The following is a 25,614-nucleotide window of genomic DNA, read 5'->3' as shown; positions in this document are numbered from 1 at the left end:
AATATGAATGTTAATATTATTTTATATGCTGTAAAACACAATTACAGTCTAAACGGGCGACCGTGGCTCAGGGGGTTGGGAATCGCATCTGTAACCGGAAGGTCGCCGGTTCAATCCCTGGGCTCTCTGTCCTGGTCGTTGTGTCCCTGGGCAGGACACTTTACCCTACTTGCCTACTGGTGTTGGCCAGAGGGGCCGATGGCGCGATATGGCAGCCTCGCTTCTGTCAGTCTGCCCCAGGGCAGCTGTGGCTACAACCGTAGCTTGCCTCCACCAGTGTGTGAATGTGAGAGTGAATGAATAGTGGCATTGTAAAGCGCTTTGGGTGCCTTGAAAAGCGCTATATAAATCCAATCCATTATTATTAAACAAATTATACTGTACACAATTACAGTGTTATACCATAAACCACATTTGCAGTACAGTGATACTATAAAACTTAATCACGGTAAGTCTTTCTAACTGTAAACCACGTTTACAGTAAAGCTGTTATACTGTAATATATGTTTACAGTAAAGTGGTTGAACTGTAAAACATCACAACAGTAAAGATACTGTAGATCAGTAATTACAGTAACTTACTGGCAATAGTGTTGCCAGTAAGTTAATGTAAAAATACAATAAAATGTCTAACAGTGTACCACTGATCTTTGATCCGTGGTTGTTGATCAATGATAATGACAATTTGCATACTACTTAACTTATTTTTACTTTATTGACCTATATAAGACTCTTCACAGGATAAAAACCACAAAGTGCTTCACAATAATATAAAACAGATATTAATGATCAAGAAACTGCCCTCACAGCCCATTGTTCGTCTGAGACATTCCCTTTCTCTTCGAAGAGAGAGCAAAGTCACTCAATGATTGACCGAACGTTTCTCCTACTGAAACTGCTACATCCAGATCCCATTTTTGGGATTTCCTTACCTGGATCATTGAGCATGCATCGAGACATCTCTGAAATAGTTGTGGTGAAAGTTGCCTCTATGCTATGGCCAACAGAGGGTCTGGTAAAAACTGGTAACTTTAAATTTGGGGGTGGGGGATTTAGGATTATAAAAGGGACATTTTAAGACACTGTCAGCTGATATGCTTTGGATCAGTATCATTTTCTGTTACTTAAGTAAATTTTTTTGGTGAATTTTGTTTAGGTTTGCATCCAAATTTTCTGTCTGGAAGTATTCCAGTTGCTTTTTTCCTCCACACAATCTTTCTATGTAGGCTGATTTGGACTCATCCAAAAGCTGTTGGTTCTGGGCATCTTCTTCTGCAAATTGAATGGCTTTTTAAAAAAACGTATAAAAACTGTTCCCAGTGTATCGCTCTCCCTTGCTGATTCTATCTCTAACGTTTTGATTGCAGGCATATACCTCAGTATTTCTGCTCATCTCTGAGGCGTTGGTTTTATCTAACAGAAATGTGAGCCAGACTACTGTTAGTCTTTCTGTTTCTAACTGTCTGCTTCACGATATCATGTTTCCTAAACATTTGTTTTCAGTATGATATCATGTAAAAACCCACATTAATAACTGCCACTCTAACCCTGTGAGGCCTGCTGGGGGAGCTGTTGAGTATTTGTGAACCTTTCAGGATCCCTAAAGGGAAACGCAAATCCTGACTCCTGCCACTCAGAGAAATGAAGAGAAACAATAAAGAGCACATTAATCGAAAACACTGTCTCTGTCACACTAAGAAGGGGTAAAAACAGCAACTGAAGTGTTTACAAAAGTTAGCACAGATACAGTTTTACATTAAATACAGGAAATATCACCACATGCTTCATTTCTAACCTGATATATTGCAAAACATAAAAAGAACAAACTCGTGTTTTATTTTAAAAATATACTTTAATACAACAGCTGCATATAAATATTAAAATATACATTATACAGGTGTACAGTACACTCACACAAAACAAAAACAAAAAATATTAGGCTTCTATTTGTACGGCACTTCTTGTATTTTTTTTTCTTTTTTTGATTATTATTAAGGATTACGTACTGACTTACATAAAGATGAGTTAATGTGTTAACAGGTCCAAAGTATTACTGTAGTATTGTGATTACTGGATTACTGAGAGACAGACAGGGGGGTGTGGGAGGGGGAGAGAAAGGGAAGAGGAGGAGACAGGGTTGCTGTACAGTATATGACATGGCATTGTGGAATGTTTGCTAGTCTCTTAGTTTTCCTTTCCTCCCATCTTTCAGTGTGTTTTCAGACAGATTAAAGAACCAGCAGGGATGTGATTGTTCACTCTTTATTCTCTCCACAGGATTTTTCTCTAGAATACTAAAGTACTATTTCATTTCTAATGAGACATGTTTTTCTGTTTTTGTTTTTTTAAACTGCTCACATCCACAACTGGCCTTTGGTTTCGACTCATCATCAATCTGGACAGAAACGACTGACTCGGTTTTGGTTAAAGCCACGAGGTGTGTCTCAGCTGCCACCGGCTGTGCCATCAACACATGTGCAGCACGTTGTTAACGTATCGGATGCTACAACCATGCAGGTTTTCAAAACCCACTAGTAGTACGAAATGCTCTGTGAGAATGAATATGAATGTCTGCATTTTTGGTCACTGCATACGTTACTGTCCTGCCAAAACATCAGCTGTATTTCCCCTGAAAAGTACAAAAGAATAACTTTTTTAACAGAAATGAAAGTGTCCTTTGGACTTTTCTATTAAACACCAGCTTCTGTGGCTGAAGAACAAAGGCACCACAGACGTGTCTAACTGCCACTTCCCATAGACTCCCATGTTAAAATGCCCAACTTCTGTCATGAACATGATTACAGCCTGGTACAATATATAGTTTTGGTCTTTACAGCTAATTTCCCACTTTACGGCAACTACAATTCACCCATTTGGATTTCTGGCCATGGCCAGTTTGACTGACAGGTGCAGACACAGGCAGCTCTAGGCAATGACTGTTTCCTAAAGCAGAAGCTGTTTAACTGTGTCTGTCTGCATAAACGGGGTTCACCAACTCCAAACACACTCCTTTGGTGTCCTCCAAGATCCTGACAGCACATCGGCAGAAGTGGATGATGTACGTGTCTAAGATCCAAAAACTACAGCATGAAAAGCACAGTGACACTTTCTCTTGCTTTTAACATTTGGTTTCCCTTCAGCTCATTGGAAGCCTAACTTTTGTTTTCCACAGCTGGCTGACGAACCAACACCAGCACAAGCAAGAGAAGCTCCCAGTTGTACCAGACTGTACACGTCCTCCACCTGGAAACGGAGCTCAGTGTAGGGAGATGATTCTTTCTCAGACTGCCAGCGGACAGCGATCGCACTGCTTCTGCTGGACATATGAATCCTGCTAAGCCTCAGCTTGAACTGCATGTCCCGGCTTTAAAGGTGGTGCCTTTGAGGATTTTTTAACGGAATTATCTGACAAACAATGTGACTTTCTAACTTGTGTGGACTTTCAACAAGTCTGTGTTTGAGTTTTGATGACTGCAATCTGAATATTTTATCACTTATACCTAATTAACAGTATTCTCTTTGTGGGTACTGTAACCAAACGGTTTCTTGATATAGTTTGCTGGCCTCAGCTGACAGTACAGTGCTTTCACCCTCTAGCCTAAATACAGCTCCAAAAAGAACAACAGAGCTGCTGCCAAAATGTTAATGGCGAGAGTTCAAATTCCACTCTGATAAAGACATATAAAAGATTAGCAAATTAGTTAAGATGACATTGCAACCGCTGCTTTAACACAAGACCAAAGCCTCACACATAACCTCATAAGGTACGATTTAACCTTTAGCAACAGTATTTCCCAAAGCACCAAGCAGTTCCTCTAAAGCCTTGAAGTTGTGGTATCTTGCTGTCTGAATAAAATGTTCAATAATTTATCATTAAGTTTGCAAGCAATCTAGGTTTGGCAGAACATGGTGTGCACAAGTAGGACCTTGTTAATCATACAAAGTCAGAGTCCTTAAACAACCACTGCCAGATGTTCTAAAAACAGATGTTCCACTCTCTGATTTAAATGCAATGATAACACATGAGGCACCGACTGGCAAAGCCTCATCTAGCTCCTTCCACTTCAATTTAATTGATGGAGAAAAGTAATATGGACCTGCAGGTTGAAACTGACACTTGGACCCCATCTGGCTCCTTCCAGATGGAAGTTTCCAGGTCAGCAATAAAGGAAGCGGGGCATCGAGACGCAGGCCACCAGGGCGATTGAAAGATATCAGAGTGTGGCAGAGGGTGGAGGTGACGGTGTGGATTAGAAGGGTTCGGATAAACTACTCAGGGTCCCTGACTAAGTGCCGCTTCCCTGGCCTCCTCTGCCTTTGAAACTGGAGAAGCCAGAGTGTTTCCAACAATGAGAGCAGTGGAGCAGAGCGGGGACGGGCACTTGGAGGTCAGCAGCGTCCCACCGGTGTAGTCTTACTGATGAGTCTATTCAGCCCAGCGGGTCCACAGGGCCTGAATGCCTGGTCCAAAAAGCCACTGCAGCCATGTGTAAGCTTAGGAAGGTCAACCACTTCTAATTGTTCTCACCCTAACACTGCTGCTTCAAGGATTTAAGCTACACTTTACAAGCATGGCACACACAGAGGTTAAAACTTCTTCCTCAGGCAGCTATAAAAACGTCAGAGTGTAAAAAAAGAAAACAATCGGGTAATCTCGTGATTTTAAACAGTTACTGAAGATAACAGACAAACTTACAATGAAATAAAATCCTGTTCACAGCAGCCAGAAAAAGGGACGGTCTGGTCATCTCGGTTGTGAAATCACTTTATGACCAGAATTACTGTTAATTCATTTTCTCATGTTTTGGTTGCAGTTCAAAATTCCACTGGAAGTCTTTCAAAAGCAGAGCATCTCCACACAGCACAGCTGTGTATGAGATACAGACCTTTTACTGTTTTATTAGCCCACAGAGGGGTTTTTGTTGTTGTTCTAATAAGTACCTGCCTCAGTTATATTGCATCTTTTCGTATCCATACTTCCGTGCCAGCATTTAATGCACCTCTAACGTTTAAAATGTCAACAGTCAACGATACTGCTTTGAAACGTGAAACTTAGTCTGCTGAGATAAATGGATGAAAAGATTAAAACCTCCCTGTAACGTTTTCAGTGGGAATTTCCACACTGGTAGCAATCATTAACAGCCTCAGATGTGTGTCCTCTCTGTATACCACATATGCAGAAGCTCCTTACTTTCAACTGTCACCATTCCCTAAACTGCTGAGCACTCAACGTCTTCCCCCTTTCTCCAGAACTTTCTCAGAAAAAGCCCACGTGCACATGAGCAACAGGCAAGTTTCACAATTGTTTACTTCTCTCTGCGTCTGGCAGATGGTGACACCCGACGAGGAAGCCAGTCAGATAAGAATCGTCCAGTTTCTGCAGAGTCATTGTCTATATTAGGTCGGATGTGGACAAAATTGTAAGCCGAGACTGTTTGTTCTGGGCTGTTTGTTAAACCCCAGCAGATCCGCGGCTGAGCCTGGGCCGGGCTCGCCCTGTTCTGACCGTGAAAAAGTGAACAGTGACCACACGACTGACATCTTTGGGTCAGTTCACTTTTCTCTCTCTCCTCCTTCCAGGTGCACACAAACAGAAACACTACAGAGGAACTGAATCAGGAATGTGAGAAACAGAAACAAGTGGCCTTGCCAAGACCGGCCACTCCCTATTAAAGCTTTACAGTTAAAGGGATATTCCACAATACAACAAGCTACAGCATCAGTTAAGGCCCTTAGATGAGCGCACCGCTTGTGTAAAACCGGCTGTTTTTCTGTTTGGATCAGAGGCAGGAATTCACCGTGTTACAACTGTTTGCAGTTTTTGGCATATAGATGAATGTACACAGCAGATGGTGCGCTGTGTTACGTAACAGCGATCTGAACGAAGGAAAATATCTGTACAAACTTGTGTAGTCTTTAAACACAAAGACCTCATCCTCCTCCTCTGATGTGACAGATGGGTGTGAGAGCGTTTTAAAGCTCGGCGATCTGCACAGTTGTTTCTCTGCTCTTTCCTCATGTTTTCTGTTGTTGTTGCACGAGCTGCTGCCAGCGCACGATCCCGTGACTCTGCTGGCAGCATCAGCAGCTTCCCAGCCCCCCGGGAGAAAGTGTGAGTTTTGGGGGGGGGGGGGGGGGGTTATGGGTGTAGAAGTGCACACCATTAGCTACACTCAGTGACCTTCCCCGAGATCACGCGTCTCTTCACGGATGATCACATGAAAGCCTGAGCGGGTTTCTGTGGTAACGTTGAGGACGCCTCATTGACATTAGAGCTGAATCGGGTATCTTTTCATTCTCAGACCGTCTTTGGCACCAGAGCCTCGATGCTCTGTTCCCCAGCAAGGAAGGCCATTCCAGCTGAGCGACAGGAATCCTCTGTTTACAGTACAGCTTTATACAACCATGAGCAACATTTCCCAGAACAGAGCAGAAAACTAAAAGCAGGAGCGACGCTAAGCTGCCCCTCACTCTTCTAAAAAAAATGACAACAAGCAAGACATCCACGACGTGAAGAGTTTAAGTTGAACCGCTCCGTTCCTGAATGAGACAGGAAATGTCTTGTTTTTCCAATTTTTTTTCCATAGAAAGGGGGCAGTGTGTAGAACAGCAGCTTTGGAATGCAGCCCAGATGGGAGCTTGTCAAGGTTAAAAAACAAAAGGGAATTGCTCCGAGAACAGCCGCTCCCCTATGTATATTTCCCAGATATGATGTTCACAGAAACCAGTGCCCACTATTGTTTCCACAAATAGATTTCAACATATACGTGAAAACAATGTAGGTTTCCATGTATAGACTTAATTTAAAAGGAAAACATTCTGCTTCACCTTTTTTTTTTGGTGACCCCAGATGAGCCTGCATTTTTTTCCTTCTTCTTCTTCTAAGTAAAGTCAAGTGATGCCAAGCTTGGCGCAGCAGTCACGAGTTAAGTTTTACCTTGTAATAGGTTTTAATAACACAGGTCCCTGTGGCTTTAAGCTCCAGGCACTTGAGAAAGGCGTCATTATGCAAACAAACCGCCTATTACAACAGTACGTCCTTGCAGGCCAAAACCCAGTCAGCAGTTACTGCCTCATGCCTCCAAATGTGTTTGCATGACTTTTCTGTCATCATATAGTAGCACCATACTGAAACAAGCCCAAACCAGCAGTTGGTCGCAAAGCGCTTGGTGCCCTCAAGTCTCTCAATCAATATCTGTCTTTAGAAAAAGGTGCCAAGAGTCTTTTTTTTCCTCTCTCTTTTGGAGGATTTGAAGCCCTCTTCAAAGGTGCTTTGTTGCTCTTACCACAGTGCAATTCAAAGGTCTTAATTAATTTTTTTAGCGTCCAACAACATTTACAGAGTGTGGACAGGTTGGTCTCCAGCTTTAGCAGAGACCACAGAAAAATAAAGAAAAACAGAAAATAAAAAGGCAGATTTTTCTCTCTCAAAACTCTCAAGACTGACGCCCACTTTGTGGGCTGTGGCATCATCAAATAACAACAAAATCAAATCAACAAAAACAAATTATTTGCTTTCTAGCTCTACAAGTGTGTGTGTGTGTTTTTTTTTCTCTATTTGTCATTGCAAGTCAGGAAATTGCGCTACATAATCAGGTCAGGGGGTTGAGGAGAGGGCTTGGGGCAGGCATCGAGGACACTTCCCTTTTTTGGGGTAAAAAATAAATCCACCACAGATCAGCTAAAGGAGCACCAGGCTGCAGAGCTAGACGGCCAACCAATCGACAAGGCGTTTGGTCAAGTCCCGTCTGCCACACCACGGCCTCTCGGGTCCGTGACGGTAGTGCATTTACGTGAAAAGGATCTAAGTCTATCAGGTGATGCCCATCTTTGAATGATGCATGCAGGTAAATAGGACAAGAATTAAAAGTGTATCAGTCACTTCACCCCTCTCTCAGCAGGACAGGATGGTGTGTTAATGGCTGGCAGCATCTGAAGTGGTGAGAGGTGTCAGAGTAGTTCAGCAGTATCACTTATCTTTGGTCAGTTTAAATTAAGGTGCAGTTTGTTTTCTTTTTTTTTCTTTTGATCTCTGCTTACATTTTGATGGGGTGACGGGGGTGTCAGAGAGGGATGGGTGACTATTAAAGCTCCGAGGACTTTTCAATCAGTTACCATTGACTGGTCTGGCATTGGGTCTCATTTCAGATGCTGGTGCAATTCAAATGGTATGTAGAGCTTCTATAGGAGCCCAGCCAAACAAAAAACAACAACAAAAAAAACCCCCAAACCAAAACAAACACACCCTCTTCTTTGTTTCCCGTGCCTGGGCTCCTCCCACTTCCTTATTTTTAGAACTTCCTCTTATCCTCAAATGCCCCCTCGCCCTCAGCTCACTAACGGCCCCCTGACAACAACTACGACCATCTACAAAACAGTGCAATGTCTATTCATAGGCACAATGGGGTACAAATACAGCACAGAGAGGGAGAGAGGAACACTATACACGCTCATACAGTATGTTACACGCACACACTTATGCACGCACACAGAGAACACAGAATACAGAGACATCAGCAGCAGCAGCAGCAGCAGCAGCTCTGGCCTGTTGGTGGTTGTGGTGCAGCCTGCAGAGACAGAGCGGTGAAGACGGCTGCTGTTTGGAGGACCAACAGGAGAGGACCAGGAGCAAGGTAGCAATTTACTATCGCTTTGTTTAGGCTACTCCTTCCTCTTCTTCCTCACCTCCTCTTGGTTCCCAGCCTCTCCACTTTGCCGTCTCTTTGCTTAAATGTGTACGACGTGAGAGCAGAAGAGGTGTAGAGGAGCTTGGTCTCGACAAGTTGGTGGTGCTGGGAGGGCGGGGTTGGAAGAAGAGGGTACGGAGAGAAAAGGGACTGCTGTTTTGGGGTTTTACCCCGATGCCTCATCCCCGTCCTGTGGGGGCTCTTTGCGTTGGTTCTGACCGCCTGCGCTGGCTGCCAAAATCCTCTGCACAAAGTCTTTGGTCCGCCCAGCAACTAAGGGACCTGAGGTAGCCATGGAGATAAATTAGGAGGTGCGATGGAAAGAAAAGGACAAGTCGCAAGCAAAATCAAACCTGTTTTTATAGCACGAAATATCCAAACTGCTTATTACATATCTGTAATGTTAGTCTGTTTCTCACCACTCGACTCTCTGAGGATGTCTTCGAGCCGTTGGGTCATCCCTCGTTCGTCCGTGTCCTCCTCCTCGCTGCTCTCCACTCGCCGCCTAATCACTTCCTTAATCCGTAGCAGAGCTCCCAACAGGTTTTCTATGCAGCAAAAAGAGGAAAAAACAGCAGTGTGAGTCAGGAAAGCGTTTCCAGGGGTCGAATTCTGTTTCTGAAAGTCGAGGGAGAATAACTGATATCATTCAGGGCTGTGGAGTTCCACAGAATCCAAAGGCGTGCATTTTTAGTCGCCTACATGAGACAAATTACAGTGTTTAGTGCAGGGCTGTCAAACATACTGACCTTCTGTTTGCAAGGGATGGCTAATCGGGACTAAATTGGCTCAAAGAGAGAGCAGCTGAAACAGCTTGTTTTAGAGATAGGGTGAATTGAAGGGGCTACAGAAAGGCTGTGAGATAAATAAGAACTATTTTGAACTGCCAATCATGCAAAGCTGCTCTCGCAGAACTCCCCTCAGCGGTACGAAGCAGATGTTTATTTTCAGAAAGCAGAAGAGAAAGCAGAGAGAAAAAGAAAGGGAAAGTAAACATCAAGCTGAAACTAAAGGAGTGAAAGTGGTGCCCAAAAGGTCAGATGAGTGAGTTTGTGACTCAACCCTCGATCTTCAACTCCTAACTGTCCAAGTGGAGCTGCTCAGTGGCTAACAGATACTGACTAGTAATATGAAGCATCTGGAGTCAAGAAACACGCTTTTTGTTAAAGGAATCCTTCTTGGGTCTGTGAGATAATAGCAGATGGGTTGCTACAACATGTGGCACAGAGAAGCAGCTGGTTGGGCCCACGGGAAAGCAGAAAATGTAGGGTTGAAATTGGCTTGGAAAATGTATGTTTAATAAAAAGTATTTTCTTATTATTAATATTATACTTGGAGAGGTTTGCGGATGGTAAGCAGCAAGCCCAGCCAGTGGGTGGGCATGTGATTAATAGAAGAGGTAATCTTAGTTTTTAATTTAAAAATAAATGGATTGTTTTACATCTATAATTAGCAAAAGTGGTTTAAGAGTGAATTATTATATTAACATTATAATGGTATATTTATGTAAGCCCCGCTTCTTTCCAGTGTTTGAAAATTTTCCCCAAACATCTGTGTTTTTGTTTGCTTATAAAACAGAAACGGTTTAGTTTAGCTCAGATAGTAGTGCTGTGAATCATCGGCACCTCCTATGCTAGTGGCTCCTCCCCTGTCAGGTCATGTGACCCAGTGGTGCCATGACACCCCTTCTGTCTGTGTACATTATTCTCGCCTTGATGTGATTTGTCCAGGGCTCATATCAGCAGGGAGTGCGTGTGTGGGCGAAGGACCACAGTGGGTCTGACCAGCTGCTCCCCAAGTCTCTGTAACACACACACACACACACACACACACACACACACACACACACACACATTCACACAAAGCAAGTCCGGAGGCTTCACACAGCACTGGCATGGTACCAAAGTGCTCTTTGTTTGAAGTTTCCTGTTGAATCTGCGGCTAAGTATGCAAAAGTGTGTTTTGTATAGATGTATAGATGCAAACAGCAGCGATATAAAGCGAGTGAATGGAAGAGAAAAACAAATGACACAGGAGCAGAGGAGGAAAAACGGAAGGAAGGAAATCTGTGAGGTTAAGTTCTGTATTTGGGCCAGTCAGAAGGCAAAAAATCACAAAAGCAGAAGCCACAACTAAAATCTTTGCGAGCAAATGCTGGGCCAAAATCAGGAAAGACTGAAACGTTCAGAGAAAATCAAGGAGAAATGGACAAAGAAAGTTGATGCTAGTGAGGTTGGAATTCACAGAGATCGATAGAAAACCAGACGAGGAGCACGAAGAGTAGGACGAGGAGGAGGAGGAGTAGGTGGGCAGAACTGGGCTGATAGATTTGGCAGAGTCGAGGTGTTGATTATCAGGAGCGAGGTGAAGTCGCACTTCCAAGGGTTTCCCTGCTCCTCGTGGTCTTGTTACTATCAGTTCTCTGCATTAACCGGTTTTCTTAAACAGAGCATCTTCAGTGTTATTTGAAAAGATGGTTTCTCACTAATTTAGCTTGATTTAAATTTCATTAGTAAGGAAAATGTCCACCTTGCCACGCTGCAGCCTCTGATGTGGTTTTACTCTCATTAACTGACGCTGGGTATAATAAATTAACTCATTCAATCATCTATCAATTTAAATTGTAAGGCTCTTCCATCTCATATATAGTGTTACAACAGTCTGTCCCACAGAGCCAGTTCTCCCACTTCTTTCCTCTACTAAAGTCAACTCACGTGAAGTGAAAAAAGACTCACAATGTTTAGAAGTTTTGTACATACAAAACTGCTTCACCCGTTTAACGGCTCAACAATTCAAAGATCTGATCAACCAATCACCTGGCAGGAATTCAGAGCATTTAAGCATGTCGACATGATCAAGACGAACTCCTAAACTGCAAACCGAGCAAGGGACGGAAAATTGATTTATGTGTCTTTGAACTAAACATAGCTGTGGTGCGAGACAAACTTGTCTCAGAAACTGCTCATCTACTTAGATTTTCACACACAACTGATAGAGGAGGCCAAGATTATCTTCTATTTGATAGAAAAGGTTAAGGAAGAGAAGCAAGACTAGTGCAAGCTGATGAGGAAGCAACACTAACTCAAACAAATAAATAAATACTTGACTTGACTTGACTTGAACAGTAGAAGAAGATTTCTGAACACACACGTTGAAGCAGTTAGGACTAGGTGTGGGACCACACACTGTATATAAAAGATGGACACACCCATGTGACACCACTCACTGGTTTTGTGGAAACCTCCAGGATAGAGTTTTGGTTTTTAATGAATGCAGCAGTTTAATTAATTAGCAGCTGATTTGCATTTTCTTGCTCTCCTCCATTTAACTTCACTTTACTCTAATTTATTTGAACACCGTCACTACTGGGAGAAGCCAAAAGGTTGATGGGAACTGACTAAATGTTTAGACTATAATGCTGATATTTGGTGCTGCTGTATAGGTGACTGTATCACAAGAAAAAGCAGATATCATTATTGTTAGCCACCCACAGCAAGAAGGGTCACCCATTTGAAAAAGAGAGAAATATAAAAATAAACATAAAATAAAAATCTAGATGCAATCATTTATAAGAAGAGCATGTATAGAGTTTAATGACTATTTTGACTATATGTTCAGGGAAAAGTCAGAAGTGTCAGGCATCTGAAACCCCCTGCTAAAGAATACCCAGTGATTTCCTGAGTACTGACCATATTCCTGATTGAGCCCCCACAGCTTGATCTTGTTGGCTTCGTGCTGGGCCTTCTTTTTCAGCCGGCAGGCCCTGAAAACAGAGGAAAATAAAACACTGTCATTCTTTAGACTTTGTGCGAGCATTCCCATTCTCCACATGACCCCGTTACTGAGTCAGCTGGCTCACGCTGACCGTATTTCCAAACCATGAGGAAGATTGAAAACCTCTTTAACCCCTCTGAAGGACCATTTGACACCACAAAAGGGCAAATCCAGTTCTGGTTTGAGAGTGTTGGAAAAAAGGGATCTGAGAATAAAACAATCAATGCGTGTCAAATATTAATGCCTCTCATGGGGACTATTTTCTGCAATGTGGAAAGAATTTCTCTTTTCATACAGCTATGAGTGAGCTAAATGAAACTTAGGGAAAGAAAATACTTGCAGGTCAGTAGCGCTGGATAGAATATTTCCTCAGTGTTTCTCCACATGTTGACTTGAGCCTTGCCAGGTTTTTCTTTTTTGTACCACAGTCCCTGATGGTTTGAGGAGGATGTGGACGACAGTACAACAATTTAAATGTTCCTAATCACTGCGGGGATGGGACTTAACCAAGTACTGAGCAGGTTCCAATATGCACCACAGGTTTTTACATTTGGAAATGTGATTATAGAGATATAGAGTTTCTGTTCTTAATGCAAATCCAAAAATAGTCCTTGAGAGATCTTGCTGTTTATTGTGATGGATTACCTACAGCTGCAAATTGATTTAAGTAATGTACTGAATGAAAATCAGTCGCTGCCTGAAGGTAGGAAAAGTGTTCACCAAGTTGAAAGCTTCTGGTTCATGCATGTGTTTGGAAAAGGGCTGCAAATGGTTGTGTTTAAGAAACCTGGAAGTGTATGCCAACCTGTGGCCAGCCACAATAGGGTGTTGTGGACAATGCATCAGGCAGGAAATCTACAATCTGATGATATCTGATGACGGTTGGCAATTCTCTGCACTGAATTTATGCATCCTGTGAAACATGATTATTAACCTTCTTAACATGAGTACTGAGCAGCATTTGTAATGTCAAAGATTGCCAAAGTTGCAAAGATTGCAAGATTTACTTTGCTTCTGTGGGTAAATCTACAGACTGTGTCAAATCCAAAGTAGTTCTTGGACTTCAGCCTGAAATTCTGCTGCTAAAAAAGTGGACCACATCAGTCCAGCTCTGAGGTCCTTACACTGGCTGCCTGTCCGTCAGAGGATAGCCTTTAAAGTTCTGATGCTGGCCTATAAAGCTCTGAATGGTTTAGGACCAAAATACATCAATGACCTCCTGACCCAGTATGAACCATCCGGATCCGGTCTTTTATCAGTTCCCAGAGTCAGAACCAGACACGGAGAAGCTGCATTCAGCTTTTATGCTCCTTATATCTGGAACAAACTCCCAGAAAGCCTCAGATCAGCTGAAACACTCAGTTTATTCAAATCCAGGTTGAAGACTCACCTGTTCTCAGCTGCATTTGAATAAAGCACCAAATCCACACTTTAAGCTTAAATTTCAAAACTTACATTTAACTACTGATTTTATCTACTGTTCTGATTTTATCTGTTTTGATTTTATATACTGTTGTTTGTTTGTTTGTTTGTTTGTTTGTTAATTAGTTAGTTAGTTTATTTGCTTGTTTTATTCAATTTTAAATCATGCTTTTTATTTGTTCTTGTTTCTAATGTCTCTGTAAAGCACTTTGAATCACCTTGTTGTTGAATTGTGCTATACAAATAAACTTGCCTTGCCTTGCCTTGCTATTATTTCTGGTGTCACCAAGTCCTATATTCCTGAACACAGCCGAACTTAAGCTAATTCATATAAACTTGATGGCCAAAGGTTCAAACTTCACATTAGCTTGCAAGCTAGGTGAAACAAATTATTATAACAGGAAATGCATAGCAAAACCCCCCCAAAACCTCTTAACAGTGTATGATGGAGGTTGTCCTGTCCCTGCTTCCAACGATCCAATTACATACTGAAGTTTAAAAAGGAGTATTTCCTTCCCACCTTCCCCAAGTCCGTGCATGCTCATGGGGGGGGGGGGGTGTCTTTGAGTTGGCTGTCGTGATTCGGTGTTATACAAATAAAACTGCATTCAACTCAATTAAATTCACTCACATTCAATTGTGTAGTGGCAAGCAAATACAGTTACAGTATAATAATAAGATAGTAGCAGAAAAGATGATGGTAAGTTCTAGTATGATTTTATTTTTAGCTTTCTCTATCTACAACATGACTTAGCTTAATGTTTGCTCAGTGCTCTGGTGGAATGAGCCAGAGCTTTTCTTTTGCTCGTGTTCATACAACACCTACCACTCACCTTTTTTTTGGTGTGAATATTTGTGTATTTTTCTAGTCTGTAAAAATGCTATTTATATCTTATTTTTTGGCAAAGATGGCAACAATGTTTAAGTTTTCATTTATTTTGCTGTTATTTAATCCAATTTAACCGGTGATCCTATAGATGCACTTCATATGCCCAAAACACCACTAAAATAGACGTTACACCTTTTTCTTTTTTTACATGTATTTAGATAAGAGCTTGAAACAAGCAGCCAGATTTACTATTCAGAACAGTGGAGAGGCTTCTGGAGGGACTTTGATAAAATACAAATAAAATTATTTAAAAAGAAAGAAAGAAAAAAAAAGCAGTGATATAGGTCTATTATGAAGAAGTTAGCTATAAAGCTTCTTTTTGTTGGTTCATTACTTGAAAGAGCTCACTTCAGCGGATGTATGGATTTGTGTCTCCTCTGGTTTCTAACTGGTCAAAATCACTACACCATGAAACCACTGAAGAAGCTAAACAATACTTTCCCAAATGATGGTGTATTCCTGCTGAGTCTAGTTAGTAAGTTAGCATCCGGGACAGTTATCATTGCTAAGCGTGTTGGCTGGAATGTTGTGCCAAACTGGGCGAGGGCTAAGAACCAGCCCAGTGTTTTTCCTTTGTGCCGCCTGAATGCCCCAGGCAGGTTATTTCAGACATGAGCAGGGAAAAGAATGAGAAGGAAGGTCTGAAGGCGGTCAGGCTAATCCAACTACTAACCCCAACCTGGACTCACGCAGCCACAGCTATGACAGAGTAAAAGAAGTGAATCTTCACATGAGATTCCTGCATACTAAACAAAAACATGTACTCGGTGACTTCGCAGTCACACTTCCTCTGACGTTAAATTTCCCTCACTCCCCTCCCCTTCAGTCTCTTTTTCAGCTTTATTTCTGTAAGTCCTTGCCAAACTTTCTATTAGATGACATGTTTGCGTCGTGTTTAATGTATGTTTTGAATTACAAGATATTCCCAGGCTCCTGCAATAATGTCCTGAATTCTGAAATCTCCCCCTCCCTCCCTGCAAAGATGAACTTTATATGACCCATCTTTCCCTCTACTCCTCGTCTGCCTCTTCAATCCTGCCTGATTTCCTTGTATTCAGCTTTTCATCCTGCTCCCCTCCATCTCCCCGCCTCTCTTGTTTTTTCCTCTGCTTCCCTCCGTCCTTCCTTCACTTATTCTGTCAAGATAATATCCAAGGTAAGTTTGTTACAAAGAAACAGGCAATGCAAAAATACACTGAAGACCAAGCTTTTCGACCTTCAGTGTTGTGTGTGTGTGTTATTCTGAGGGACATATTTTAAGTAAATTAAAGCCCGTTTGAAATTTTACAAATGGTAGTTTCTTTTAAGGCTTGCTGATCTGCAGAGTTCAACGACATGACGGCATCATCAAAGGAAAAATTCAAATCAGCAAAAACACGACCCATTTCCCAAGATCCTTTTATTTTCCATCACATGAATGCAACTAATGGTCTAAAATCCACACAGATATCACGTCTCCATGTGTTCTTCACCGTTCATGTCCTCCACCACCCGAATTTAGAAGGTCAACTATTAAATGCTGCACATATTTGAAAACCAATCTTGACAGGGCTAAAGACTGCAGATACTAGACCACAGAGCCCCACAGGCTTCTCTTTTCTGCCAACAAATTACAAAAGCTGAAACCCTCTAAAAATTCCCACTCAGGCCTCATAAATCAATACAGAGCATTTCCAGTGTTCTCACTTAGTGCAGAGGATGTAGGAGGGCAGTAAAGAGCATGCTGTACCTGGAGGCCAGCTTGTTCTTCTCCTTGCGTGAACGGGCTCGGGCCACAGCGGGCAGGTCGTTGACCGGACCCATGCCATCGATCGCTGCGTTGAGCTTCTGCAGCTGCTCCCCGATGTTGTGGAGCTTCTGAGGGTTCGGCGTCAGGTCGCTGGCATCTGTTTTCCGGGCTTTGCGTCGCCCCTTTTTGCCTGAATTAACGACAACAAAATGAACTCCATACGTGTCCGGTCAGGTAAAAACAGTGCAGCTCTACCAAACCTGGCCTTAAAATGTCAGGATGCCAAATCTCCCAGTGGTACAAGGCAAGGCATCTATTTGTTTTAATATCTGCTTACATTTGGAGGTATTATGGTTTGCAGCTCTATATTTTTAGTACTGGACTCTTCTAGAGCAGCTTTGCATGATTAAAGTTTGAAATAAACATTAGGCACCCAAGGCACTTTGCTAAATTGCTATTTAAACCAACTTTCTACTAATTGCTAGCCCCTTAAAATAGAAGATTTGCAAATGGTGTGGGTGGATCATCTGAGCTTGCTACAAGAGCTATTGTTTCCCCCCTGAAATGACTACATTAGAGGTATATGACATGATACAGAACTATCATAGAGATGTCACATAGAAATTACTGTACAATGAATGACATGATTTAAAATAAGCATCCACCCCAATAGTTTGATAGATTTACGGAGTATTTACACAACACGTAAACTGTTATCAGTGCTGACTCTTGTTTGAGTGGTTTGACTGGACTAAGTTTAAAGGACTGCCATTCTGGTTTGTACAGCACGACACGGGCTGCAGCACTGCAGCAAAGCTATTGTTGAGCCTGACGTGAGATTCGCGTACGATGGGAATGTTGAAAAATCCACATTTTGACATGCAAGTTGTATGTAGGGCACACGCCTGAGGGTGCAGGTCTGATCTGTGTCACGGGAGAAAAAGGAAATGGGACGATCCCAACTGCAGCGTGCACGTTGGGTTAATGACTCCTGCTGCTAAACCTTCAATCCAGCCCTTTGATTAGGGTTTAACTTATCAATCTGACAATTATCTTTTTTAATAATTAGGTCATCGGCACTCCAAAAATGTCTTCCCCAGAGAAACAACCAGTTTCACTTAATAATCTAGTAACTTTTCTGACTTTTTTATTTATTTATTTTTTGTATGAAACAATCAGCATTAAATAGCATTCACTAGCATCACGCAGTAATGCTGTATTCTCACCCTCTCGGCGGTACAGCGTGCTGGGAAGAGTGCTGGAGCTCCAGGACAGAGACCAGTGGACGTCACCGCCAAGTTTCTTCTTTGTGGCTGACTCCCGAGCACGTCTGTACTCCCAGAAACAGCGACGCTTCGACGGTCGCTCGCCCAGCTGCCTGGCTGGCTCTGCTTCCACCTCTAGAAGGACAAATATGCAAAGACTTAGGCACTCATGTGGGAAAAACCTTGCAGTTCTTCAAGCAACTTGCTTGCCTGTTAAAACAACAAACAAACTAAGTGACAGAGAATAGACACAAGAACAAAATATTTGATGAAAAGAATCAGTGAGTAAGGAAAGCAGCCAAGAAGAAAGTGTTTCATAAAACTTATATCTCCAGAAAGATCGGAAGCCATCTTGTCGGTTTCTTGAATTCCCCCTGGTGCTGCATCCAAACAGACATGTGAGTGGGTGGAAATTATTTCCTATAATCCTTTTTGTCCTGACAAGGCTTCCCTGTCAGCTCTGTATAAAATGCAAGTTTCTCTTTTGCTCTGTTTCTTTTTATCTTGTGACATCTTATCTTCTGGCTGGATACCATTGCACTAAATTACATGTAAGTACAAATACAAGTGGCACAACTGCTGAACCATCAAAAAGAGTTTATTTAAACACTGACAGGGTCATGATAATACAGCTTATATTTTCTAGAATAGTGGGTATCATTACTTTGAAGCACAGCAGAAATACTCCGGAGTAATCGTTTTGGTTCCTGCATTTTCATAAATGTTTGTAATTTTTATCACTTAGAATTTTAACAGTACAAGGATAGAAGGGAGGAAGCACTGATTACTGTTCAGCTGCTCATTAATGTAAATATCTAATTAGCCAGACATCGTCAAGACGAGATGTTGAAGTTCAAACCGATGAAGAAAAGTGTCTTTGCGTGTAATGGTTGTGGGTGCCAGGTGGACTGGTCTGAGTATTTCACAATCATCTCTAAAGTTTACAGAGAATGGTTAGACAAACAGAAATGATCCAGTTAGCAACAGTTCACTGGACCAAAATGCTTTGTTGATCCAAGAGGTCAGAGGAGAATGATGCGACTGCTTTGAGTTGATAGGAAGACAAGAGTAAGTTAAATAATCACTTGTTACAACCAAGATATCCAGAAGAGCATCTCTGAAAACACAACAGGCCAAACCTGGAAGCGGACAGACTACGGCAGCAGAAGATCACACGTGTCAACAACAGAAAACTGAAAAATCGTTGCCTGGTCTGATGAGTCCCGATTTCTGTTGTACCATTCAGATTCGTAGGGTCAGAACTTGGCATAAACAGCATGAAAGCATGGACCCATGTTGCTTTGTGTCAGCAGTTCAGGTCAGTGGTGCTGTGGGGGATATTTTCCTGGCACACTTCAGACCTCTGAGCACCAACCGATCATCCTTAAACACCACAGCCCACCCGAGTATTGCTCCTGACAACTTTTAATGGCTGCTTTCAGTAGGATAAGGTGCAATGTCGCTCAAATCATCTCAAACTGGTTTCTTGAATGTGACAATGAGTTCACTGTACTCAAATGGCCTCCAGATGCCAGTCAATCCAGTAGAGCACCTTTGGGACATGGTGAAACGGGAGATTCACATCACGTGCTGCCCTTAAATCTGAAGCAACTGTGTGACAGTGTGTCATGTCAATAGGGAGCAAAATCTCTGAGGAATGTAGAATCTGTGCCAGGCAGAAGGCAGGGAAAGGGAAACCTGTTAGGGTTACGTGCACCTAATAAATTGGCAAGTGAGTGTATGAGCTTTAGTTCATCTCAAACGTGATAATCAGGCTCTTTGTTGGGAAAAGGTGCACACTTTCACACCGCTCTGGTGAGCTACAACTAGGGAAAATATTTAAGAACAGCACAGTTCTCGCTCATTCCTGCAGCTCTCTCTGCGCAGCAGCTGTATCCCCACAGAGCCTGAGCACCGAGCGCTAAGTGCCAGACCTACTGTTGCTTCTACCGTTCTCTCTCAGCGATGCATCAACATTTAACCTGTGCGTTGTGTCAGATGATGTCCGAATAATGACATTAGACAACCCTTTCATTGCGGTTCTTTGTTCAAGGTAATTACAGGTTGCGTGTATTTTTTCCCCACAGCAGCAGTAATAATCATGCTTCAGTTCACCTCACTGTTGAAGACACTTTTACTTTTTCATAAGATTTAGGGGTTAGCAGTTAGATAAAATAATCTGCTGGAGCTTGAGCTCAGAGTGAGGCATACTTACTCAACACCATTCAGCACAACCCAGGCAGAGCGTGCGCTTTGTGTGAGAGCAATTGTGTTGCTTCTGACTCTCTGAGTGATCACAGAACAGCTGCAGTGTTTAACTTATGAATATGAAACTGCAGTGATAAAATACCCTCTACTCAATTCAATCGTTCAGGATGCCAGAAATGTAAAGCGTCATAGAAACCTACAGCTACAACACCGGCTCCACAAGCCATAGTTCACATTAGAAAATATTTTCATGGCTCTTCAGAATGGCTGGAAGAATCTGATAAAAATAGCAATGAGAAAATTTAATCTTCATTATTTTTTAAGCATACAAATAACATTTATTGAACGTAATCTGGTTAAAATGTTGCAACAGAATCGCTTGACGAGATAATCCAAATCCAGCATTGATGCTCCAGGCCACACTGCTCCGGAGGAAAGTGAATCTTGGAGGTGGACAACGCTGACAGCCACATATGCAATATTTATTAGAAGAGAAATACCCAGCAAGTGAAATGACGAATGCAACCCAATCATAACTGACAGCTATTCGTGTTTATGTTTGGTCGCTATGAGATCATGCTGTGAGCCCCAATCCAAAAAACACATGCTGTATGTCCTCATGACAAAGCCACCAGCACGTATGCCGTTTCACACAAAGACGTCATAGAAGATTAGCCTCAGGCATGCAGACCCACGAATAATGGCGTCATAAATAATACAGCGTGCAAAGCTCCACCAGCAGGAGGAGAGAAGAAGCTCTTCTTCGAACCCGCTGCACAGACGTCCAAAACAGAAAGAAGACGCTGTCACAGTGAACACAGTCGTTTCTGCTGTGATTAAATCAGATTTGAACTTGATAACTGTGAAGTCCTGCCCTTGCTTTTATTCATGAGTGGACAGTCCACACATACACACACACAGACACAGACAGCTTATGTAACATCATGGTGTCTGGTCCTGTCTGCAGATAACGCCATTGTCTGCGCTCCCCCTTCAACTCGATCTTTTGCTCCATGGTTTTCTGTTTCTCAGCCTTTTGTCTGGTTTCCTAAACTCACTCAACCATCATCAATTTTAGCGAGTACACATCACATTTTTACAATCCGTCATTTATACCGTTGCTATCGCTGTGGGCTAATGGTAATAAAAGCTCAACAGGACAAACACACACAAACACACACCACAGGAACAAAGGACCAACAATTGTGTCTTGCGACAGCTGAAACACGAGCTGGACCTCGCTCTTTGAGAGCGAGCCACCGACCTCTCTATTACCTTGCAACGAGAAGCCTAAGATTTGTTTATCTAACGCAAAGCCGATTAGAGGCAGAAAAGGCCTGGGAAAAGATGCTAATCTGAATGGAAGTCAGTTTACATAGGTGTTATCAACATACATGCTTATGTTTCATGGCTTGTAGTTTGGGAATAACAACTCATCTCACATTAAAGGGTTCTGATGATGTTCTGTGCTCTCAGCAAACAGTGACTTCATCTGTTTATTACTGAGGGATTAGGCCACTACAATGTACTTAATTGTTACACTACAACATTTTACTACTGCCTAGAAACCTCCAGTTTAGTCCTGTTAGTTTGAATGTTAGTTATCACAAAACAAAGTCTTTCAACTCTAAACCTCTGCATCCTTTGCTTCCCTGTAATGTCAATGTAACCTGATCTTTTACCTGTTAACACAAAAACCTTTAGCAAGCTATCTGTAAATTTCTCCAGAGCAGCAACACGTCATAGACAAGTGTTCAGAAGCCAAAGACAAAGAAATGCGAATCAGAGCACACTTTCTATCAGCCTTTATGTAGCAAGCCATGACTCAGGCAACAACTGACTGCTTGTTGTGGCCAATCCAAGAATTCATTTTTTGCACTGTTTTTGCACATACAATCCATGAATGAGCCCAACAATTTTTCATCTGTTTAGTTTTGAAAATCCAATTGATGGTATTTAGTGTCTGGATTGTAAGCAGGATTTTAAAAGTCATGGCACCAGATCTTTTTGTGCAGTAGCAAGAATGAAAAAAAAAAAATCACAGCTGTGTTTATCGCTGAAAGTGATCAGAATTGCGATATAGCAATTTCCTATTGAAAATATCACCGAGGTCTCAGTGGTAACTGCTGCCCTAAAACTCACACTGACATGTTGCAAATATGGGAGGGAGGATTCATATTGTGCTGACCTAATAAGACCTCCATGCTTTTTTCAAATTTCCTCCAGAATAAACATCCCCACATCTACATAAGAGATACTCAGTTGAGTTCTGAAATACAATGAAAGCTCCTTTTTTTATGAGCAAACCAGAGTGACATTTAAAAAGCTGACTTTCTTTCACTTTCATCTAATCAAAACAGTCAGCAGGAGAGTAAATAACAGCCTTACAGCATCAAGTCAATAAACAGTGATGATATTGAAGCTGTTCTAAAATTTTTCACAGTGATTCTACTCAGTTTTATGCAGCAGAAATTAAACTCAACAACACTGCATCCATTTCAGTCATAGTCATGCAGCAAACTGGTGGCAGTATGTATTTTAACAACATATAGCTTGTATTGATATAAAGACCCCAATACTTAAGTTCCAGAAGTGAAAAACCATATTCATATTCTCCATAGGGATGCTGATTAACAGCTTGTACCGCTGACTTACCTAGTGATATTGACCCAGTGATAGTTTTTTTCTAAAAAGAATATAAAAAGAATAAAAATAAAATATAAAAATATTAATATTAATATAAAAATATGAAAAGAAAAAAAGAATTTCATTCATGATGTTGCAGAAAATAACTACTCTACCCACAACCCTACCTTGAAGCAGTGACGTCTCTGACTGGTGGAGGTTACGGTTGCCATAGAAATGTGTCAAGATTAAGGATGAAACTTCAGAAATCTTAAAAGTGAAGACAGTCAGGAACCAAGCACTGTAACATAACTAGGCCATACAGACCTTTCCTGCATTGGCCCTGGGGGCATGTAAGACTCCTCCCACATGCATGGGTTAACTGGTGAGCCTAAATTGGCAGTAGGTGTGAGTGTAAGTGTGAATAATAGTCTCTCTCTCTCTCTATGTCGGCTACATTGGTGACCCGTCCAGGGTGTACTCACCGACAGCCGGTATAGCGTTCAGCCCAACTACGATCCTGAATCAATGAAGCTGAAGAAAATGGAGGGGTGGATGGATATTGTACAATACTGGAATAATGAAAAGGAGTAAATCTGGGAAGGCTGGAAGTCATTCAATGCAGACTCTGGGAATTGTATGGCATTGTTGCATCAGTAGCTCCTTTGTTGTTAAAAGTATCTATGTACACTATCTTGTACCTTTACCTTTAAAAAAGGAATTGTCTGAAATGTCAATAGAAAAAATGAAAGGGCAATTCACTTCATGAATTCATGGGAGACCTTCCAAAAGTGGGTGGGCACCTTTGTGCTCTACAGCACCAGTGTACTCTTCATATTAACACAGCATGGAAGAAGCTAACACCAACCAGCAGCAGTTCAGGTGCTTTTAACGTCAGGCTTGTTAGTTTGTGGTTTAAGTGCAAATTTCATTTCATAACTTTTCTTAACTTAATTGGATAATCCAAATTGTCACTAGGTGTGAATGTGCGAATGAATGTGAGTGCGAATGGTTGTCTGTCCCTGTGTGGGATAGGCTCCAGCGCCCCCCTCGACCCTGAAAAGGATAAGCGGAAGCGAATGGATGGATGGATGGAACTTTTCTTAACTTATTTAAAGCTGAGTGAAAAGCTGATGACTTTCCCTGCTGGCTTCACTCTATCTCTCTCTTATTTTGGGTTCAACTCTTGCAGGTAAACTTTCATTGCATTTACAAAAATTAAACAGATTGTGCTCAAACTGAATATTTTGTTCACATCACCTATCTATTGTGTGTTTGTGTCTGTGAGAGAGTGTGTGAGAGAGAGGGTGTGCATGTGCACTGAAGAAGAGAAAGTGCAGAAAAGACAGTAAAGTCACACTGAGCTAAGATTAGATTTTTTTTACTACCCATTTTACTATCTTACTGTACACACATCTACTTTATCTAGCTGTATGCATTTATGTGGCACACTTTCTATACACAGGTAGGAAATCTATGTTAAAAAAAAGGAAGTTGTAAATGAGTGAGGGTGAAAGTAAACAGATGACAGGCTTGCTAGCCGGCTCTGTTCTGCATTACTTTGATGTTTAAAAAAACAGAGCAGTTGTATGTCAGCTTTGTCAGAATAAAGTGGAATATATCCAAGCAACCAAAGCTACATATAACCATATTTTGTATCATGATGTGGACAGTAGCATGGAAGAAAGTCAGGCTACTGCTGATAACACTGCTAAAATTAGCCAAACTAATCTGACGTAGTGTGTGTTTGCAACACCACACAGAGCGCAAACACATATTTCAAAGTGCCACACATTTCAACAACATTTGATTAAGGAGGAATGTGATTACAAATTTCATACAGCTCCTATAATAACAACAAAATATTTGTTAGGCCAATATTTAATTCCATCCTCTTAAAGCGAGCTCAGTGTAAACGTTGTTGTCAGAATGAACAACTAGCAAATAATTTGCTTTAATAATTAATTAAATTAATAATAATTAATAATTACAATTATTAATAATTAATAATATGCTTGAACATCCCCAGAAACATTACAGTGTCCTCACAAACTAATTCAAATCAGTTTCAAAATATTATCTGTCTGTAATGTAACACTTCAACATTCTGTCCCAAACAAATAGCTTTCATATAGTAATAATTAATAAGACAAAAACTGACACTGAAACTAATGAAAGCTAAACCAAACACAACAACAATAACAGTAAACTCATGCCAGAGTTTAACTGAAACTAGAATTGAAAATTTAAAAAAAAAATACTGAAAATATTTAATTAGAAAGCTCACATCTATGATAACTCTGGTACTCAGTACTGGCACCCAAAGGTGCTATGACCAGGAGACTTCAATCCGCCATAGAAAACAAATGTTTCTTTAGCAGTAATTACAAAAAGTCCTGGTCATTGAAACACGTTGTAGGAATGCTTTTTAGCACACAAACTGTGCATCCTGAAGACAACAGCAACAAATCCATTACTATGAAACAATGTCAAATTTCACAGAACCCGTGTGACAGCTTCAAAGTTCTTCTTTTGTCATTTAGAGTCTGAAAAGCAAAGACTATTTCTACTATTTGTATTACATAAAACACAGAAGCAAAAAATCTGTAATAGTTTGGCATCTTTACAGTTAAGCAATTACCAAAATAGTTGTAGAATTAACTGATCAAGTCTGCTTTTGAGTCGTACTATGTACCTTTGATATTTGTGAATGAGAGATAAGTGGGCTGTAAAGAAATAATGAGGCAAGAAAAATGGTTTTTAATGAGCCACCAGCTGAATGCTGCAGTCTGTAGCTGGCATGTTTATGTTGCTTTTGAAGCTGCTTAGAAATCCCGTTCTTCTGTAATGGTTGTTTAACAATCTGTACCAACTTTCATACCCTATTTAACGTGCTCAGCTAAACCCCCACCCCATCCCAGAAACAAAGCAGCGCGCCTGTTACAGATGGTATTTCAATACCCAAAGACACTTCAGCCCTCAAAGCCATTTTATAACAGTAACACTGTAGTCACTG

The 25,614-nt window shown here is 41.4% G+C and overlaps 1 protein-coding gene across 5 annotated transcripts in view; it reads right to left on the bottom strand.

Moving 5' to 3' along the window:
- Window positions 1-1,831: 1,831 nt before the first annotated feature.
- LOC101477163 (uncharacterized) overlaps window positions 1,832-25,614 on the bottom strand; it is a 36,051-nt gene continuing 12,268 nt past the window's right edge. For all 5 annotated transcript variants that reach the window (XM_004571780.6, XM_012924868.5, XM_004571779.6 and 2 more), the window contains 5 exons: window positions 17,727-17,900; window positions 16,501-16,690; window positions 12,376-12,449; window positions 9,106-9,234; window positions 1,832-8,968 (listed from right to left, as the gene is read on the bottom strand). In XM_004571780.6, coding sequence (XP_004571837.1) covers window positions 8,853-8,968; window positions 9,106-9,234; window positions 12,376-12,449; window positions 16,501-16,690; window positions 17,727-17,900 — 683 coding nt within the window. In that variant the 3' untranslated portion in view covers window positions 1,832-8,852. The remainder of the gene's footprint in view (window positions 8,969-9,105; window positions 9,235-12,375; window positions 12,450-16,500; window positions 16,691-17,726; window positions 17,901-25,614) is intronic.

Source organism: Maylandia zebra, linkage group LG6 (assembly GCF_041146795.1).
Source record: "Maylandia zebra isolate NMK-2024a linkage group LG6, Mzebra_GT3a, whole genome shotgun sequence".
NCBI classification, from domain to species: Eukaryota; Metazoa; Chordata; class Actinopteri; order Cichliformes; family Cichlidae; genus Maylandia; species Maylandia zebra.
Note: the sequence above shows the minus strand (reverse complement) of the source record. Positions and strands in the feature narration are given on the sequence as shown.